The sequence below is a fragment of the Megalops cyprinoides genome, chromosome 1 (assembly GCF_013368585.1).
Source record: "Megalops cyprinoides isolate fMegCyp1 chromosome 1, fMegCyp1.pri, whole genome shotgun sequence".
Taxonomy (NCBI): Eukaryota; Metazoa; Chordata; class Actinopteri; order Elopiformes; family Megalopidae; genus Megalops; species Megalops cyprinoides.
In genome coordinates this window covers 52663061-52684226 of record NC_050583.1, presented here as the reverse complement: position 1 = coordinate 52684226, position 21166 = coordinate 52663061, and the positions used below count along the sequence as shown (strand labels likewise).

At 45.2% G+C, this 21166-nt stretch overlaps 2 protein-coding genes across 3 annotated transcripts in view; one reads left to right on the top strand and one right to left on the bottom strand.

Annotated features, from left to right (window-relative positions):
* Window positions 1-21166, top strand: part of dock1 (dedicator of cytokinesis 1) — a 250829-nt gene that overhangs the window by 74819 nt on the left and 154844 nt on the right. For both annotated transcript variants that reach the window (XM_036532118.1, XM_036532109.1), the window contains exons 25-27: window positions 585-691; window positions 8251-8378; window positions 10173-10268. In XM_036532118.1, coding sequence (XP_036388011.1) covers window positions 585-691; window positions 8251-8378; window positions 10173-10268 — 331 coding nt within the window. The remainder of the gene's footprint in view (window positions 1-584; window positions 692-8250; window positions 8379-10172; window positions 10269-21166) is intronic.
* The window catches only part of LOC118779837 (inhibitory synaptic factor 2A), a 35203-nt gene continuing 34064 nt past the window's right edge, over window positions 20028-21166 (bottom strand). Inside the window, exon 4 of the mRNA XM_036532130.1 lies at window positions 20028-20571. Within this exon, the coding sequence (XP_036388023.1) occupies window positions 20388-20571 (184 nt within the window). The 3' untranslated portion in view covers window positions 20028-20387. The remainder of the gene's footprint in view (window positions 20572-21166) is intronic.

Sequence of the window (21166 nt, the reverse complement as noted above, 5' to 3'; positions counted from 1 at the left end):
GTACTGAGCAGAGGGAAGGGGGTGCTTTTCTCACGTGTAGGATATGTGTTTGTGTACGTGAAACTAGAGCTCCAGTTAGTCAGCATGAAACCAACATCTACGTTACTAGCTGAGCCGAGGCCAACAGAAGCTGTTTCATCCTCTACCATGACAGTTCTCAAAGCGCCCCGCTACCTCAGCATGACATGGCAAGCGTAGAGAATGTATCTGCGGATTTTGCCAAACGCTGTAATGGTTTGTAATGTAAATGTTTGTTTTTCTATAAATGTGTGTGCACCCAAGGATAGGAGGATGTTGGAGAGCTGTTAGCACGCGTTGGAATATCAGTGTTACATCAGGAGTTAGCCGGCAATACCGTGACGCATGGAACTGAATTTGTCAATGTTCCGAGCTCGGCAAGGACGGGAACAAGCATTGCAAAAAAAAAAAAAAATGCTGCATTTGTGCTTTGGCTAAGTGGCCCTGTTGTGAACCACGAAGAATGCTCCCGTACCAGTCTGTCAAATGCCTAAGGCTGTTTTGTTTTGTTTTTTTTTGTTTTGTCTGTTTCTCCTTCCCTCTTCCCCCCACCCCCATACATGCAGCAAACTCTTCACGGAATTCATCCTCAAGGTTCCGCTAGGCCGCCTGGTGAAGCAGAAGCTGCACTGCATGATCGACATCGTCCACAGCGACCTCTTCACCCAGCACGGTAAGAGACATCGCGCCTCCTTGGCTGGGCCCGCCGGGCTGGCCCCACGTCACCGGGGAGTGGCACGTGCCGAAGGTCATGGCAGCGCCATTGTGGGATTGGTGGGTGGTGATTATCGCCCTGACGCTGGGCTAATTTCCTGGTATCTACACCAGATGTGTGCCTGCTAATCAGAATCAGTGATGCTGTAATACTCTGAGCGGACTAATGGCTCGACTGTCTTTCTTTCCCTTTCCGGGTTCCACTCCAGTCTTGTCTGTTCACCCTCAGATGTTGCTGGGTGGCGCCTTTTCGGATGCGTTTCGCGATGGACTCCTTCGTGCCAGAGGCGGGGGTTTTAACTGTTGATGTGGCCCTGAGGTCCATGCTGCTCGTGCAGAATGCAGGGGGTGCCACGCATGCTTTGCAGGGCGGACTCTGTCACATTGATTAACGGGGGGCCCCGGTGAATGATGCGCGGCATTGCCTTGGGCCCTGGCCTGCTGTGTCATTGTAAGGTCCCGACCCCATTCTCTGTACACACTCTGTGTGCCGGAAGACCGAGCAGGAGCATAACTAATGGAGGTAGCCAAGAAGCCCGCAGCCTCTTAGCTGCTGAGGGCGTGTGTGGCATATCAGAGAAAAGGTACTTAGTCATTGCTTCTTATTGCAGGTTTTTTTTACTTCCTGTAGTTTGACCTAAAAAGGGTGGCAGTGTAGCATAGTGGTAAGGAGCAAGGCTTGTAACCGAAAGGTTGCAGGTTCCATTCATCACTGTGGCACTGCTGCTATGCCCTTGGGTGAGGTACTCAACCCAGAATTACCATAAATATCCAGCTGTATAAATTGAATAATATGTAAAAACTGTAACCTGTGTAAGTTGCCCCTGGATAAGAGCGTCTCCTAATTGACTGCAATGTAATGTAATGTAAAAATCTTAACCCATCCAAGAAAATCTGAAGTGAAACGGAAGTGTTTGGGCAGGGTTACCAGGTTTGGTTTTTGGTTTTCCTCCTCACGTTCAGCTCTTTTCTTCCTCTCTTGTCACCATGTGTTTGGCTCGACCCTGTGATCCTTTCAATTTGGCCCCACTAGAAAAGTGCATTGCTTGTAACTGCGATCATTAAGACTTCTCTCACAATGCTAATTACGCAGTAGGTACGCCTCTTCAGCGCGTTAGCTAATGATTTCGGTCTCTGTGTGAAGGTTTTTCGCCATCAAGTGGCTATGAGCTAACCTGCTGATCCGTTCATTTCAGCTGTGCGACGCTATCCGTCCCCACCACTTTGCACTGTGGGGCTACTTGTTAATTATCCCCTCCCAACAGTTTCACTGCGTCTGTCCTCCTGGTAGGAAGTGCGTTATTAGCGAGCTGACTATCAGAAATAACTTGGCGTACGAATGTAACTTCACGTAAATGATTCCCTGCATCTGTGACTTCTGAAGTTTAAAATGCAAATTGTTAAACGGCATGATTCTTCGTTCTGATGTTGCAGCAAGCATTTCCCGTAAACAAATCACAGGAAAGGAAATCTTCTGCTAATTCAATGACTTTAACATGCGCATTTATACTTCATCTTAAGTTGACGTTGTGCAAACAAGGTTTTTTTGTTTGTTTATTCATCTTTTTAGGAAGGCCTGCAATTTTTTGACCAGCGTAGGTAATAGGCAACGTGTGCTCCTGGAGTTTTTAATGAGGACAGGATTACTCAAACACCAGACTTACAAATTGGGGACATCAGCCATCACCTGAAGCGTCCCTTCAGGGGGTGAAAAGTTTGGCGTTTCAGTCTGCATGCGCTGCCTAATTTCACCTGTTTGTACTGCTTCACTGTGTATTAATTCAGTACCGTCGGGCATTTGTTTTAATTACTTTCTGACCCCCAGCTGTTCCCCTTGTAAGGCTTTTGGCATAACCGTCCCAAGGTGAAACGTGGTGGAATTTTCTGAGCATATGGGAGCACAGAGGGGATAGAGCTAAATAAATGCACATCTTTCATCTGTGATTATCAGTGGGTCTGTTAGCACATATTTTAACCTTAATTAAATTCTCTGCTTTACCATCAAGCTCCCTCATTTCTCCGCAGAGTTTTATTTTTTGGGTTGATTGCACCGCGTGCTTAATGTTTCAGAGATTGTGCATCCGCCATGAAATTAATGGCCACCTTTAAATGAATGTGAATGATTTTAATATAAAAAGATTTTTGGCATTACACGTCAGTGTCATCATTCTTAACATATGACTGTACTTGTCATATGACTATGTACTGAAGTTGTTGTATTTTCTACCGTTAATGTATTGACTAATTAATACATGAAATTAATATGTGAAATGAAAAAATGTTTCCATAAACCTAAACATAAAATGTCATTCTAAAAAGCTGGAGGCCCTCTCCATAATCCAGTACTAATCTTTCATAATGAGGCATGAGTGATTTTTTTTTCTTTTTTAGCATTGGCCACAAGCCTTACTCCAGGTAACCTTGGGGTCCTCGCATTGTCAGACAAAAAGCGTTTTTTTCTGAGTGATATATCTGGAAAAAATTGCCAGGAAAAAAAAAGTGCTTTGCAAATGTGGTCACTGGACGGTAACAAATGTGTAGGGCTCTCCTGTGGGTCTGTGTTGGAGGCTTATTGCACCGCTTAAATCTGTTTGCTCTGGAGTCAGGGGGTGCGACGGTGGCCTCAGCCGATAGTTCCAGTCTGTTTCGCTCCCTCGCTCGCTCACGGACGAACTTCCGGCTCGAGCACGAGGGCCCCGCTGCTGCGCTATCGAGGATTTTCGGGAAAATCAGCCGTTTTCAGCCCTTGAATATGAAATTTTATTTTGTGTTTCAGTTATAGGGGGATTATTTAACACAATGGGTTTTTTCTTTACTCTGGCAGGCAGCTTAGCTGAGTAACCTACTGGGAATTTGTTATAATAGACTTCTACCTGTTTGCTGTTTAATTGTCATACTGACTACTGTCCTCTACTGACTGGCTGGTCAGGCAGCTGAATCTGTCACTGACCATTATTTCAATCAGCTGTTTTTGCTGTAAAGCAGGCATATGGAGTCCCAAATTGTTATTATAGTAAGTAATAACAATTTAATATTTATGAATGTATGCTGGCAAATTAGATAAATAATGTGTGAAATTGATGGTGAGAGGGGAATAAGAAATTTTCAGGAGTAATTATTCCAACTTCCGATGTATGCAGTTCATCTTACGGCATTTGTTTCAAAGTGTACAAAATGTAGACGTGTAAAAAATGAACTTTGCTAATAGTGATAAAGTTTTCAAATAGAAAATTAAAAATGGAATTTGGCAGCTGTAGCAAGCTGTTGACTGTATATATGGGGAAAAATGTTGTATGACATTGTTGAACAATCCATAACTGGTAATCTGTTGCTGCTCGACCCTTTAACCTAGGGAAGCGATTATACCAGATTGGAGTTTCAAAGAACTGCTAAGCAGTCCGTAAACCAATGTGTCCCACAGACATACAATTCAACCTGCTGATGTTTTGAACTGAGCTTCAGACTCATCTAAAAAAAAAAAAACTACCCAGTCAGACGGAGACCATTTAAACCACATGATTAAGCAGATTGCTTAGATAACCTAGATTTACAATACAGCACAAATCACTCTGAACTTTTACTGGCAAGACATGAAGAAGGAGAGGCTTTCGATCAGTGCTTTCCCATCATCATATGTAAAACAGAAGATGGCCACGTTAGGATATTTAAATTAGGTCTGGCCATGGCTTTTCTGCAGTTTAGATCATAATATCAGTTGAATTAGTATCTAAATACATATTGCTGAGCATAAAAAGGCAATGAGCACTGGAAACATTGAAGTGTTCTCTATCAAAAGCTTAACTTTACTAAAATTGGCCATGGACCATCGCCTCACTCCTTGTCGTTTTGCAGATGTCTGTCTGCGGGAAGGAGGACACTGTGTTCAAAACTGTCCCGCAGAGAATCCAGCTGGGTACTCCTCCGACCACCTTTGGAACCGTTTTTGGGATTAACAAGGGAAATTGCATGATTTTGGTTAAAAAAAAAAAAAAAAAAACCCTGGCTTTCCACAAAACTTGGCAGCAGCAGGTCCTTAGGAGTCATTTTGGTGATGAGTGTGGCGATGTTCCCCTGGCCGAGCTGGGTCAGGCCCGTGAGCATTGCACGCAAATAGAACGGTCTGTGTTTCCTTCCCTCAGTCTGTCACAGGGTCCGGTGGTTTGGCCGCATCCGGCGATTCACCAAACGTCTGCTTTGCTTTGCGGCATGGTGTGCAGGTGACTTCCGCTGTTTTATCGAGATACAGTACCAGTCAAAGGTTTGATTGAGATTAAGATTGATTAAGATAACGGGAAACATGCATTCAAAGACATTTAGATCTAATGATTTATGCTTAAATGCTTGAAATTTCTTTGGCGTCTGCGTTTCTCTTTATTTTATCTATGAATGAATTTCTTTCCAAAAAAGTGTTAAATTAAAAAAAAAAAAATCAGGCTGTTTTGAAGAGTCTGAAGTATAAGATAGTTTTGATCACTGCATAATTCCATTTGTGTTATTTCATTGTTTTGATGTCTTTACTATTATTCTAAAATGTGGAAAAAAATTGAGAGAAAATTGTGTCCAAACTTTTGACTGGTAGTGCACGTGCGTACAGCACCTCATTTTTGTGGTGCTGGAGATGGCATAGGCGTGGGCTGCTTGGTGAGCGGATGCCTCAGTGTGGCTTCCTATCCCAGATCTCTTTAACTGTCGCCCACTTTCAGTCCCGGTAGATGGCCTGTAAATAATGTAAATGGTTCAGAAGAGCTTCCTCTTATTAGAGCACAGCACTGTATTTTGCATCTGCGTACAACAGCACTTTATAAAAGAGAATATTTCAAAGGATAGTTGAAACTAACTCTGTCCTTTTTTGGGTGCTGACATTAATAATTAGCATAGGAATCGATCTGTTTTTTTATGGTTGAGCAAGTGTTACAATTTGAGTGCTCATGCCTGTCCATTATAGTTATAGCTATCCAATTTATTTTTAAGGCATGCATTTTTAATTCTAGTTACCATCTCAGTTGTTTCCTTGACAACCGGGGGAATAAAAAAAAAAAAAAATCTACTGTGACTTTCCAAGGAATTGGAAGGAGAATGGCACTAGATAATTGATCAATATTTCATATTAATGAAAGTTTTTTTTTTTTTTTTAACATTTTTCCCCAAGTGGTGTTGTTGAGCCTGCCAATTGATAATCTTGCCCATATGTGTTAGTCAGAGGCTTTATTGCAGTGATTTGTCCTGGGACCTGCATGGCTAACACAATAGGCCGGGTGACTGTGATGTAGATAACTAGTTAATCTGCCAGCAGGCATGGCTAAGTGCTCTAGCAGGCCTGTAGGTTCCAACATTATTATTGCAAACTGGATTTATGTTGCTGGGTATAGCCTCAGCTGTTGGGCTGGGACAATATGTAGGAATAAATGAAGGGATCTTTCCATTTTTTTTTCCTTTTTCCTCTTTCTCTCCAAATATATTGACCCGCCTCGCTGTTGGGGAAATCGTCGTTGGCTGAATACAGACTTGTTTCACTGAATTGATTAAATCTCGCTGGAGAAACAAGGTATTAGAAGCAAACGGTGAGTGGTGAGCAGTGCCCGCTGCCTGGAAGTACATCCTTCTATGAATTTTGATGATCTCTTTTTCCCCGCTCAGTCCTTTCACGTTTAATAAGACGTTGTCATTTGAGGAAATGCAACTGACACATGAAAGAGGCACTTGGAATTGTCACATTGCCCGGTATTGGGAATGTAGACTGGGTGGAAGGATGTCTGTGTGCTTGTGGATTTCTCCATTTTATTTAATTGTATGGGTCAGCAGAGCATGCATCTGGGTGATGGATATGCATTCTGCAGCAGACCTCATTTAAGGCTCTTGCTTTGTGACGCCCTCCCTCTTGTTTTCTGCTCACAGATCGAAGCAAGAGAGGTTCGGATATCTCCGAGAGTGAGGACATGACTCAAATAGATTACGTTTCTTGTTTCAACTAGAGGAAAACAGACTCCTAGATTAGATTAAGGTCTTTATAGATAAGGGAGGGCAGGGAGGCTCCGTTCCCTCTGTCTCTCCGCCCATCAGACTATCCAGGAGAGAGAATTAGTCAGTTCTCTGTGTCTCTGAGTAGAATTAGTTTCTGCCCAGCACCGTGGACGTCTGCTTTAACACTTACGTTGTTCTGGCCATTGCGATATGCAGTATATACCCAATGGATATGTATGTAGTTGCTGCTTCTCCAAAGTGCCGGCTTGCTCATGTTTGCATGCCTGAGCACAGCCTTGAGGAGTGTTGGACTCAACAAGGTGGCTGATTTGCCCACATTGATCGCTGTTTTCACTAGAAGCCGTGACTCCGGTGAAAACGGTGACAGGACACGTTCAGTACGCGCGCTCATTTGGGCGCCGTTCGAAGGGTGTCCCGTGTTCCTCTTTGTGTGGCGTACCGGAGAGCGTGCCCTGCTCTTCTTCCCCTGCAGCTCCTGCGGCTGTGTCATTAATTAGTTCCATGTGGGTAATGAAGGCCGGCATCGATCCCCTCTGCGTCCCTGTCATGGTAGGGGCCAACTGTGACCCTGTACGCCTCCCCCTCACTCCCCCCTACCCTTTCCTGATCGAATTTCTCCACTTGCTAATGGATCCATTAGATGGACCCTGTTCCACTGTTTGGTTCTCATTGTCCAGTCTTCATTTAGCCATATTGTTGTAGGAGAGGGCAATCCTGATTTAAAAAAAAAAAAAAAAAAAAAACATGATAATTTGACATATATTACCCATTTGACTTTGCTCCCCCTTATCCTCATTTCCTGCCCTCCGTTTTGCTGCGTGTGACATGCTCCATGTATGCATCCATTTAAATTGAACGATTATAATAATGATATCTGGTAATGTACTGCATGTCGGAAATCTTGAATTTGTGCAAATGCACAGGAGACACCTTGTATTAATCAGTTTACAAAATGACAAGCACATTTTTGGAGGTACAGATGGCATATGCCTATTTTTGTCACAGTTGTTATAAGCATGCATTGTGAATTGCACAAATTAGGTTAATTATGTAGACACAGCTGTGTTCCTCATTAAAAAAAAGATTGAGGACACGGTTTAAGGATATACGGATGGAGAGGAGGAAATGTGAACATTTCAGATGCCTGCAGAGATATCATAATTGGCCTACCATGTGCTGTAGCTTTTTTCCCCTGAATGCATTATCCCAATTCCTGTGTGCTAGCTGCTAGTATGACACATTTTCGAGGAGGGCACTGGCAAGCTTACAGTCTTAGTTATTTTATTTTTATGTTATTTTCTTATTTAAAAGGCCATTTTTCCCCATCCTCTTCCTTAGGCTAATTCATTTTTTCCACCATACCAAACATATAGTTGTGACTTGGAGTGACTTGGAGGTTTGGGAATGCATTTATGTTGTTGTTGGACTGGAACATGTTACTCGGTCTGGTTCTGGTTCTGGTTTGGCCCGGCCCATGGCTGTAAGGCAGTTCGGTGCAGTTGCGGCTCATGGCCCCGGGTCTGTTCTGTCCCACAGACTGTCGAGAGATCCTGCTGCCCCTGATGACAGACCAGCTCAAGTTCCACCTGGAGAAGCAGGAGGAGCTGGAGGCCTGCTGCCAGCTGCTCAGCAACATCCTGGAGGTGCTCTACAGGAAGGATGTGGTCAGTACGCCTTCTGCCCCTACCCTCACTCGCTCTTACCTCTGTCATGCATTCACCTTCTCTCTCTCTCTTTCTCTCTCGCTCTCTCTCTCGCTCGCTCGCTCGCTCACTCACTCACCATCTCACCCCCTCACTCATTCACCATCTCACTCACTTACTCACAAACTCACTTACACACTGAATCGTTCACTCACACTGTGACCCTCTCGCTCTCTCGCCCACTCGTGCTAACACCTCACTCACTCACTCACACTATCACCCTCTCACTTACTCATTACCACCCACTCACTTACTCACTCTCACCCGCTCACTCTTTCTCATTCACCCTCTCTCTTTCACTTATTCACAAGCTTAAACACTCTCAGGACTGACTGACTCACTCACTCACGCATTCACGCACTCACGCACTCACACTCACACAGATACACTGTGTAGATGAGCCCACACTTACACACCCCCACCTCCCTACTCCTATCCATGCCCCAGTTCCCTCCTTACTCTGCATGCTACATCACTATACTCTGAACCTTCCATTCTGTGAAACGTGCTTACTCCAGCCTACCCCACCACAGGTTTCTACAATTTACAGTAGAAGCCTCTGCCCTGGGAAATAATGAGATATTGAGCCTTTTCTCCCAGACCTGCTAATTTATCAGTTTTGCCATTTCATTTGTGTCTGAAGGTTAGAAACTTAAGTTAATTATTTCACTGACTTTCCCTTAAATAATTTATGTTGGCATTGCTCTGGATGTGATCAATATGGCAAAGGAAAAAAAAAATCATTTCTCAACACAGTTTCACAGTGCAAAGTTCCCACTCATAATTATGCCACTTTAATTATTTCTGCCATCGGGTATATGGGAAAAACAAGCAGAGAGAAGAAAGTATCTGAATTTATTATACCTGTTTGGTTCCTCATTTTTCCACTGCGCGGTGAGACGGTGAGTCATTTGAGCCTAGAGATCTGACATATGTGCATGTTTGTTTGTGTGTGTGTGTGTGTGTGCGTCTGCATATTGCTCAGCAAAAAAATAAGCAGTGGAGTTGTTTGAAGTCACTGAAATAGCTCTTTGAATTATTTAACGCTGGTGGAAAGCCGTTCCTCTCCGGTGCGTGGTTATATGGCTTCCCTCCCTCATGGCCCTGCTCTCTCTGCCCTACTAATAGTGGACTGTGCAGAACAGCACTGCTTTAAAGCCTAAGACGGTTTCCCAGGGTTTCCCGCATTCTGAAGCACCTCAGTATCAAATCTCTAAATCACCGGCACCACTTCATTATAAGGCTTTAGTCTCTGTGGGAGCATGCACAGCAGCCAAAGTAGGATGCCCCCCCCCCCCCCGCTTACATCTCAAAAATGTGTTTTAGCCTGTTTTGGAACATTTATCTTTCTCTGTTTTATGGAGATTTAAAAATGTATCTCATTCCCAGTTTAACAAACCCTACCTTACCCCCTACCTTGTACTCTTGACCCTAACCCCAGCTTTAGTACCAGCTCTACACTTTGTGTCTACAAAGTGGTTATACAGTAGCCTCGACCCCAGCACCACCTCTGTGCTATAACTGTGATCCCTAATTGCTGAACTTAATATTGTGCCCAGTTGCAGACTTTTGCGTAATTATGTAATTTAAAGTTACATGTACTGAAATAGGGGTCGCTCATTGCTTGCATAATAACATCAGTGTAAATGCACTGGTGTCAAGTATTACTTAATGCGGTGTTTGACCATGTACTCCCCCCCCTCCCCCCATCTCTCTCTATCCCTCTCTCTCTCTATGTGCTGGACCATCCCTCAGGGCCCGACACAATGGCATGTCCAGATCATTATGGAGAAGCTGCTGAGAACGGTGAACCGAACGGTCATCTCCATGGGGCGCGACTCCAAGCTCATCGTAAGTGTCCCTCAGCATCGAGCGGAGAAAAATAAATAAATAAATAAATAAGGGTATTGCAAACCGGCCGCCGCTCCTTGAATCCGTGGTAACAGGATTTCAAATCCCGGGCTATGGAAGGCAATCAAAAATCCTGCTGGAATCTGCTCCTCGGCGCTAGAAGATGATTCTCTCTCTCTCTCTGAAGGTTGACTCTCTCTCTCTCTACTGTTATCTCTTTTATGAGCCTGGGCCCTTACTTACTCTGGTTAAGGTCTGTCACCCACCGATGAGAGCTTTGCCGATGTGGCTCTACACTTTGTGATATATAAGGGGGGGGTTCTCCCTCTCTGTGCTTCATCTGACATTTGGAAGGTATGAAGTCTGAATTTCACCCGGAGTGTTCGACTCTTTTTCAGGAGAGCGGGAGCAATTGGAAGGCGACATTTGGGTTCAGTAGGGTTTAATATAACAGTGAAGCGCTTTGTCCTCAGCTTTGAGTGACAGCTGAAAGCAGCCATTTTTTTCTGTTTTCTTGAAGAGTCTTATGAGATTTGCGTACTTTAAATAGGTGAAAAATTATGATGGTTGATTGAAATCTACATGACCTTAGACTGAACAGACGATTTCTTTTCCTTGTATCATATGACATAGTGACAGTCTGTATGTAATATGTTATAGCTGGAATAACTGATGTAGTAACTCTGTGGCATTGAGAAGACACATCAGTCAGGGGTGAAGTGGTCAGCAAGACCTGCATTTCCTGCTGTGTAAAAACATTGTGGCGTGTGTGCTTCCCTGGAGGGCTCGCTCGTTTCATTTCAGGTTTGTTCTTCAGACGAGCCTATTGGCCTATACGTCCTGTATATCCAGTCTGGGGTAGGCTGTTATCTGCCGTCGTGGAGTATGACACGGGGCTCCGAGCGCTCTGTGCGCTATCTCCCTAATTAAGTGTGCTGGGGTCCTGCAGGGGCACAGCGCACAGGCCTGATGCAGCCGTTTGCTCCGTCGGAAACGCACACCTCTCCCTGACACCGAGGTGATGTAATCCGCCCATGTGGCGACGCCCACCCCTCCCTCTCTCCACGTTCTCTCTGTCTCCCGCGACGGGAGGGGGGGCGGAGCCCTCGCCATTGCTTCGCGGTATCTGTGTCGCATCGCACGGCGTATGGCTAACGAAGCCGTCTGTTCCCGCTGCCGGCTGGAGGGCCCCGCCCTCGGCTCGAACCCGGCGCTAAGCGAGCTGAGCACATGCCGTTTTGTTTTCCTTCACTGCGCTGTTTACCTGGTAATTAAGACATGACCCTCCTAGGGTGTGTTTTACGTCCTCTCTTCCCCATCGTGTGGCATGTTGGCTCTGCTCGGCTCACATTCTGACAGCAGCTGCATCCAGACCGGGAGGCATCACTTCCGCCTCACAGCATGTTTTTTTCCACTTCTTGCTGCGTGCGCGCGCACACACACACACACACGTACACTCACATACATAGATACACATGTACATTCACTTACACATACACATACCCACACACACGGACACTCTCTCTCTCTCTCTCTCTCTCTCTCTCTCTCTCTCTCTCTCTCTCTCTCTCACACACATGCACGCGCACACTCACAGCATAGTACTTCTCTTCTTATTGAGGCGATTGCTCGTCTGCATTTCCACCTCCAGTTTAGACGTTTAATAACATGTTATAAATGGCTGCCTCTCCGGGGGATTTTTTTAAAGGCCTTTATGGAGCCAAGTTGTCACGGCTCTGACAGCTTGGTCTTTGCCCTTCGGTGGAAGTGGTCACTCCCGCAGTTTACCTCCAGTTTAATAACATTTAATAACCTGTTATAAATGGCTGTTCCTCTTGTGGGTTCGCTTTATAGCCTTTTACAGAACAATTCAGGCAACTCTTTCCTCCACAGTACCGTGAGCCATAGAGCGTGCATCGTGGAGAGGCCCGGCTGCGGGTAGGTCCTCGTAGATTGAATGCAGGAACAAGAGCAGAGGAACATGGCGGCCGGGAGGACCTCGGGTGAAGTCCATTTTGGGACCGATGACCCGAGCGAGGCCCCGGCCGGTGTCCGCTCAGCGGGTCACCTCCACAGTCACGCCGGCGCTGTGACCGGGACGTGCCTGTCTGGCGTCCTCCGCACCACTCGCCTCGAGCGCCCGCGGCGCTCTCTCTCACCCGCCCGTTGCCGATGACTGCATTTTGACCCCAAACAAAATCGCTTGGTAGCAGACCGGTCTCCCGTGTGACCAGGCCAGGAGTCCCCGGCCTCCAAAAAAATGTGTGCTTGTGTTTTCATCTTGGAGAGCTTTGGAAAAGTCCTGGAAAGTGCCAGTGTCCCACTGTACTGAAAGTCATGGGAAATGTGCCCTAATGTTAAACAAAAAAAAAAAAGTTTACTTACTTTTTTTAACAGCAAAATAAATGTCCATATTTCTTGCCAACTCACAGGCTTGATGTCATCTATCAAGTCTCGTAATGCCAGCGGCCTGATACTGCTAACAAATTGTTTAGCTCGCTGGCTTGTACATTGAGCCCACAACCCAAAAAAAAAAAAAAAGCATCTGAATATGCTGCCAAGTGCGTGTTCGCTCAGGCACAATGTATTTTGAAAGTAATATGTGGCAAAAAGTAGTTCAGTTACTGCTGAAAAGTGGTAGAAAGTACAAATGTGAATTGAGCGGGATTAATGTCCCTCAATTTGGCTGCATTATAGACCACTCTGATTAATGACTGTGGTGAGCTAAGGCCTAGCAGTTCTCCGACTCGCAGTACTTACCGTAATCAGAATGCACATTTACAGTTTACTGGCAGAAAGAGTCACTGCCTGAAATTTGAGTTGTTTTTTTTTTTCGTCTAATCATCTCTGCCCACATCTACAGTTGTATTTTGTTCTGCATTTGCCCTTAATGCTGACATCCCCTCTGGGCCTTGCTAGGCACTCTGCAGTCTTTTTGAGGGTACTGCCGATGTGTGAAACAAAGCCCTGGCTAAGTGAATAGCCGTAATGGCTGGTCACGGCCGGCACGGTTCGTCATGGTGGGAATTCTCAGGCCGGCTTCGGGAAACCACCGCAGGGCCCGACCCACTCTGACATGGGCTCCTCGTTTCCGGCGTGGGCTCCCTCAGACAGCAGGAACGTTCGACAGGCTGCAATACTTCACGGCATGAATTCTCTGCTAGTAAGTAGGAGGCTACTCTCATTTGGCAGGGCTGAAAGCCTGGCGCTAGGCTTTTAGCATTACACATTGTGAGTCATTAATTATACTACACTGTTGAGTTTCTGCCCCCCTCCCCCTCCCTAAATGTGTTCAGTTGTAGCTCTGCGGCGTGTGCCTCCAGTATGCCTGACTCATGCTGCGCTTGTGAATGGGGTGCCACTGCGCTCGGAGCCTCTGGAATGACTGAATGGTCTTCCAGCAGTGAGCGGGGGCCTTTAACAGAGGAACTGAATGTGGCGGTGTTTGACTCTTTCATGCCTCACCCCATGGGAGGGGCGGCTATGTGCCCACCATTAAGAACGTGGGTGAAAAGGTGAGGTTCCCATACTGGTCAGGACAGCGGCGTTTGGTGCCATCTTACATCACAGATTGAAGACCCACCTCTTCACACTGTATCCTGGCTCCCGTGCCGCAAGCAGAAAGTCTTCTACAAAAGCTGTTTGTGTGTTTTTATTCTAGGGAATGTTGCGTTGCACTTATGTGTAGTAATTACGTACCTATTACAGTGTGTAGGCACTAGTTGTCAGTGTAATACTGAGCAATATCGTTAGATTGTTCTCATCTCACGTGGTTCTTTGCTCTCCCTTAAAGCAGTGATCAGTAGTTTATCTCATAATTTTCTTGTAATATTTATATCATATATTGGAGCTGTAAATTAGGTTTTGGATTTCAGGGAGAAAGCAAAGGTGCATTTGCAATGACATGCTCAAGGGTAGTGCTTAGCTTGACTTACCAAGCAAGCAAGTCGGTGGCCTTAATGTGGGTTATGTGCAAACCCTTCCCCTGTGTCCCGTTGTACTCATGTTACTGCTGTAACTACCCTTGAGGTCTTTTGTGAGCAGAAGGTTGTTGATGAAGAATCGCTGCGTGGCTGACTGGGGGCTCGGCACCCTCGTGCTCCCATCTTTCTGCTACCTGTTGAGTTTGCGACTGGGTGTCGAGTCAATGCCCTCCGCTCTCACAGTAGGGCGTCGCAAATGAAAAAAAACCACGCCCTCACGCCAGCTGCCCTCTTTCTGCAGCCTCCTGCCCTTCTTCATAAAAATTTCAGCCAGACCCTGTTGCTTTCAACCATTTCATTTTGAAGCAGTCTGTTGTTATTGACAGCTGAGTGAGACGGGCTTGCAGTTTGAAAATGAGACCCAGTTGAGATTGAGCCAGGTACCATCCTCTGTCTTTCTGTCTCTGTAACCAGACTGGTGGTGATATGTTTTTGAGGCGGGTGTATGCAGGGACGACAGCCAGCCGGGTCTCCCGACCGTTGCTCTCCGGCTCCTGCAGACCCTGCCACAGATGCAGATTTATGCATTAGCTTTCCCCTCTCCTCTCGCCCACCTGGTGCCGTATGCAGAATCTCCATTAAGGTAATAGCTGTGGCTCAAAGTGCGGGCGGCTCGGGATCCGCAAGAATCAGGTGTGCGCCACGCTCCGCCATCATTTACGGTCTGCTCCGTGTGTCAAAATGTCAGCGTTGGTCTGCTTCCTCACGGTTTTCAAAGGTGTCATTTCAACCTTTGTTGTGGTTCAGTTGGAAGGTACATACACATTAGCATTTTCTCTGCTTTTACATGGGAATGCGAAACAGCAACGGAATCCCATTTTTATGGCAATTTGCATTACAGCCGTGTTGCATTTGCAAAAAAAAAAACAAAACAAAACCAAAAAAACCCTATAGCGCTTTAGTTCGGTACAGTAAAATCTGTAATTACCATTTATATTACTGAATTGATACATGCTATATGCTCTGCCCTTGAAGTAAGGCAGATCTAACCTTGGCTCTGTTTTGATATTGTTTCTGTATGTGTAGCAGTGTGACTGTGTGACTCCATGAGCTGTAACGGGAAGCTGGTATTGATCATTACTGGCTCGGCAAAGCGGCTTTTGAACACTGTTCCCTCTGATGCTTCTCCTTATGTGTGCAGCATCCTACTTACACTGCTGTCTCCCGACATCAGTGACAAGGCTCACATGCTTTTATATGCATGTAGTGGAATATAAGTACATTCCAGTGCTGTTCTCTGGCTATATATAGTGTGTGTGTTTGAGCAACTGTGCACGTGTTTGTTATCCCTTATAGACTGGGCTAGTGCGGAGGTATTGTGGGATATATGGAGGGGAAACAACATTATGCTATTGATAGACAGAGTGCAGAGCTGACGGGCTGTGCTGCATGGAGCTGCTGTCCGGAATGCAGCTGATCCCAGTGCAGTCCTCATCTCTGCTCTCTGAGGCACAGTCAGCCCTACACAGACTGCAGTCCCGAATGCAGCTGATCCCAGGGCAGTACAGATCTCTGCCATCTGCAGTACAGTCAGACTCACGTAGACTGCAGTCGTGAACACAGCTGATCCCAGTGCAGTACAGATCTCTGCTCTCTACGATACAGTCCGACTCACACAGGTTACCTCGTAATTTCAGTTTTACAGCAGTTTCACTTGTTAGTATTCAGTGCTTCCTCTCAAGCGCGGTAGCACTGCGTCAGCATGCAGGTACGCCATTGCCTGTTTAGTATGTATGCATTAGCGTGCAGTACCTTTAAACTGAAACAGCATAAGAACTGGCAAGTTTTTGTGTGACATTGCCTTTGTGGGATTGTTTAACCAAGTGGGCTGAGTGGCCAGCAAAATGGTACACACGCACACATATGCGCACGTGCACACACACAAACACTTGTGCAAACACTTGCGCATACATGTACTGTGTACATGTATAAACATCTTGCATGCGTGCATATATACTTACATATATTGACTATGTTTGTAATTCTACATGCAGTAATGATTCTATTTCAAACCTTTCCATTTGTGTGATGGCAAGTCTTGTGTGCATAATCCTTTTAAATACATTTATAGAGAATGTGAATCAATCATTTAGATGGCAGGTCAGAGGTGACTTGCATAGACACCATAGTTTTGCGCCTCCTCCTAGCTCTCTGGTGTGGAGTTTCTCTCCTTCCTGCACAACCTGGAACATGCAGTATTGAAGCGTGTCCTTCTTTCCAAACACTGCTGGCTGTACGCGGCAGGGGTCGAACGTCAAGTGATTCACTTAAAGGATATTTTTTTGCAGAAGAAAGCAAGAAGTCTAGGTCTGCAGATTAACTGGTCAAAACAACACACTCCTCAGCACTGAAGGGTGGTATTTACTTACTGGGTCATTGTAATCTTGATTCAGAGTGGGCCAGCGTATTCATACCTTCTTTCATTATTCCATTTTTACTTTTCACACACTCTTATCCAGGGGAACCCCCTTATTTTTTCCATAATATTTTCATTTATTATTCATTTTCCCACTCACACCACCAGAGATTATATCGAACCAGTTAAGGTTCGGTATCTTGCTGAAGGGTTTCGCAGCTGTTTAGTCTTGGCCTAAATTTGAACCTAAAGGGTTCTGCAGCTGTGTGGTCTGGCCTGAATTTGAAACGAAAAGATTACGGTTGTCAGCCCAGTTTCCTAACCCCTGTGGCCCACTGTTGCCCGCGGTGATGCTGCTGATTCAGGGAGGGGGGTGGTATTGGTAGGTGGATGAAAGTGCTCCCTCTTGCTCTGCTGAATTGTGCCCCTGGCAAAATGTACCCCTTGGTCCCAGAGTGCACCCCCCCCCCTCTGCAGGGTGGGCACTGAGAGCTCTGATCAGTCATCATCAGTGGGTGCTCGGGGTCCCCCTCTCTATGGGGATACTTGAGGAGAGTCAAGTTTGTGGGTGAGCAGGCAAGCTCGTCATTGGCAGCCTCTCCACTCAGCAAGTGTCGGGGTTCCCCGAAGCGCTCACTATAGGACGGCCTTCACCCTCAGGAGCCCAATGGAGGCTCTTGCTTCCCCTGCGCTCCTTGACGTCTGAAGTGCCCGTGTTGAAGGACACACCCACAAACACGTGCTTGTGTTCTGGCACCGTGAGCTCCCTCTAATCCCTCCACTTCAAACCGCTCCTCTCCTCGAACATGCAGGAAGAGAGCGTTTTTCATGTAGCCGGGATTTCAAAGCCTCCTCGGTCACCCCTCTGCCTTTGACACTGTTGTAGCAGGTGCTAGTGTGTCTTTGTGTTCCTGTGTTACTCACCAAACGGAACGATTCTCTTCTCTCAGGTACCTTGGAGGCTTAAGAGGCTTTGTGTTTCTATCTGACCAAAGCTTTCAAGAAAGGGCTGTTTGAAATCCGTACGAGAAAAGCTGCGGGATCATTGCTAATAATGCCACTTGAGACTAGTCTATGCATATGCATAGCTTGTGAAAGGTTAGCGTGAGCGTGCAGTTTGTGACTTGAGCCTGAAGGACTCTAATTTCAGACCTCTTACACTCTGATACAGTTTGGGGATCCGTGTCACGGTAAGGGAGAAGACCGCGATGGAGACGCCAGGCCTCAGTTTATTTTTTGGGGCAGTTGCGCATTATCTAGGCAGGAAGTAGTGAGCCAGAGGCAGGCCATTTCAGGGTACGGTGATTGTTCTACTGCCAGAGCTCAGTGCAATCAAATTTTGAAAGCTTTGTGGAGACTGGGCAGGCTTTGTGCTGTGCTGGAGAGAGGGCCAGGCGGCTTTCTCCAAAATCCCATCAGTCTAGCTGATGACAGGGCACTTCCGGTATTTCTGACTTTGAGAGACACACTGCAAGCGATGCCGTACCGCTGGGAATATTTCCACTTTAAATACGCTGCACCTGCACTCTCATCTCCATCTCACCCCTGGGACCCTAAATTTGTGCTGTATTTAGTTTCACCCTTTGAATTTGATTAATTAAGATTAAAACTCGGATATTTTCACATTTTATTTCTTATAATAAATGCTTTCCTTTGACTTAAAAACAGTATAAAATACACAATATTGCACATAATAAATCAATTGCACTTCTTTAAGGTACAGATAAACATCTATGTCTCTTTATGCTACAGTAGAACTATTTGAGATCCTTCCTGTACAATTAAGAAGTGTGTTAATGAAGTTAATGTAGTCAACATAAAGCCGACGGCATGGAGTTGGTGTGATATCTGCTGTTGGGCAGTATCGTCATATGGTAGTGTGGTTATTGTAGCATATGGGGGTTCATTTTTTTATGCCTTTATTATGGTACACTTTGGCACATTTCTCTTGCGGGCAGTGAATTTTTTGGCTTTATTCATTACTTGCTATGCTCTGCAAGCTGTTGACTTAAAATCGTTCATATAAAATATAGGCAGCAAACCCATCCTTTAAAATATTATTAGCCCTGTAATATTCCTAACAACATAAACAAATAGTTTCACAGGAAACATATCAAAACAGCCTTCATCAGAGTGCCTTGTGTCTCTCTCCTCACTTTCTTATTGATGTATTTTGGTGTGTGTGTTGCGGTGGTAGCCATATTTAATGTCCTCGCCATGAGCCTGAAGACCAGGGTTAAACTTTTTCCTACTGCACCAACAACCAGATTAATTCTAAACTTGTGACCTACAGGGCATCTGCATTCCTGTACGCATCACTGACACGCACAGTTTCATTCTGGGATAAACCTTGTTTTAGGAGCAGTTGCTTAAGGCAACAGTCAGCACAAAAAAAACGCAGGGCCAAATTAAGTAAAAATTGGACATTCAGGCCTATTGGATTCGCTTGGAGTCTCCGGTTGCTGACTCAGGATGCTGAAGCATTCTGTAGTAATACAATCACAGCTGACTCGACGTTGAGTAATTATTTTGTGATGCCTGTTGAGAGCCACAGCAGACATAAGAACACGGAGGATGAGTTATTGAAGCCATCCCCAAGAAAACTGCCCTTGGACTGCCGGAGGAATGAGAGGAGATGAGCGGTCCACATCCTGTCCTTCTCCCTTTCTGATGCTGGAATCGACGGGCTGGTTTAGAAGCAGAAGCCTGTCTGTGAGTGTGACAGTGTCGTGTTTGATACAGAGCTGTTTTTTTTCCTTCCCTCAAAGAAGTGTAAGAATAAAGCTTTGTTTTGTTGTGTCTTATGCTTTTTCTGCAACTTTCGACTTTACTTAAAAACTTTCAGGCCTTTATACCAAATACTATGCAGTTAACAAATATTTAACCCCCTCACCCCACCCCTTACAGCAGCGTAATAAACCATTACATTTGTAAGTGAGATAAAAGTTCATATATGTGTCTAGAAAATTACATTGAGATGCCTAGCTTAACAAATATTCATAGAAAAATAACTTCATTATCTTTTCGCATATTATGTAGTACGTAGTACTGTCAAGAGTACGTGGAGATATTTTCAGGTAATGGATTTCAGTGTCATCCTGGGTTGACTCTGCTCCGATCCTTCAAAAGCGCATCCTCATGGATCCTGAACATCTCTTTTGAAAGTGAATTGTGCTTTGCCTATAAGCAGATACGCTGTTGAAGTTGTTGGTGATGTTTGTGTTCCAGTCTTGAAAATTCATCTCCCATACTCCCAGCAAGGTCCCCAAGAGAGACTCCCCAAGGCCAGCATGTAGTAAAAAAACATCCTTGAAAAAGCATGTCCAGACCTGTGAATAATTAAAAAAAAACATAAGGGGGGGGGCACTGAAACATAAGTTAATAAATAATTAACTCTCCTTACTCAAACTCGAATTGGGGAAAAAATAAATAAATGGAAGAGTAAATCCAATTTTGTTTCGCACCTTGCTGATCTGCAAATAAGTTGGCATGGTGTAATTTCACACCCTGCTTCTGGAAATTAGTTCAAGATAACTTTGAATCCATTTTAGAAGCTGTGAAAAACAGAAAAAGAAAGGAATTTCCTCACACGCTCTTTGCTTGTCTTCAGGAGGAGATCACAGGATTGCAGTTTGATATCCAGGATGTGCGCTAACTGGTTTTGAGAGTGATGGGTGTTGGTTAGGGGGAAGGGGGGGTGTTGAAAAAACACCCACGATTTGAGATTCCCTTCACGATGAGGACGCCCCCCTCGGTCTAAAATGGGGAAAAGGCGGGTTTTCATAGAAACCAGAGTTTCCAGCGGGCGTGTTTCTTGGACTCGGTTTTGGACTTGCGTTTGGGGGTGGAGGTGAAGGCCTCCTGGGGGTAAGGCAGAGAGGGGAACTGAGGGTCCTCGGTGGGACACAGTTTCTTCATCAGGGGCTGCAGCTTATCCTCCTGCAGCTTGAAGTCCAGCTCCACACTGCAACACAAAGACAAAGCCCACAAAGCTTAAAAACCAGCCACCACACCTTCTCACAGCACTCAGGTTCCCAGTTATGGATGTAAGCATACTTTGAATTGCCAACTTTACTTTCCCCCCCCCCCCCACACTAGAATCTTTAATCCATCATTCAACTTTGTATTTTGGACTGTGATTCCTGTCAAACCTTCCATCAAGTTCTCATATTCTCATAGCTGTAGCATAGTGGTAAGGGGCAGGGCTTGTAACCAAGAAGGTTGCTGGTTCGATTCCCCGCTGGGGCACTGCTGCTCTTCCCTTGGGCAAGGTACTTAACTGTGTCGGTAAATATCCAGCTGCACAAATGGATAACATGTAAAAATTGTAACTTATGCAAGTTGCTCTGGATAAGAGCGTCTGCTAAGTGACAATAATGTAATCTAATGTATAAACGTACCTTTAAAAAGCTTTTTTTCTCTTTAGAAACTTTAATCCATCATTCATCATTGTCTTTTTCACTGTAATTCCTGTCAAACCTTTGATCAAGTTCTCATTTTTATCGTTAATGCAAGGCAAACTAAAGAGTGATACAGTGCTTGAATGTTGATTGCTTTAG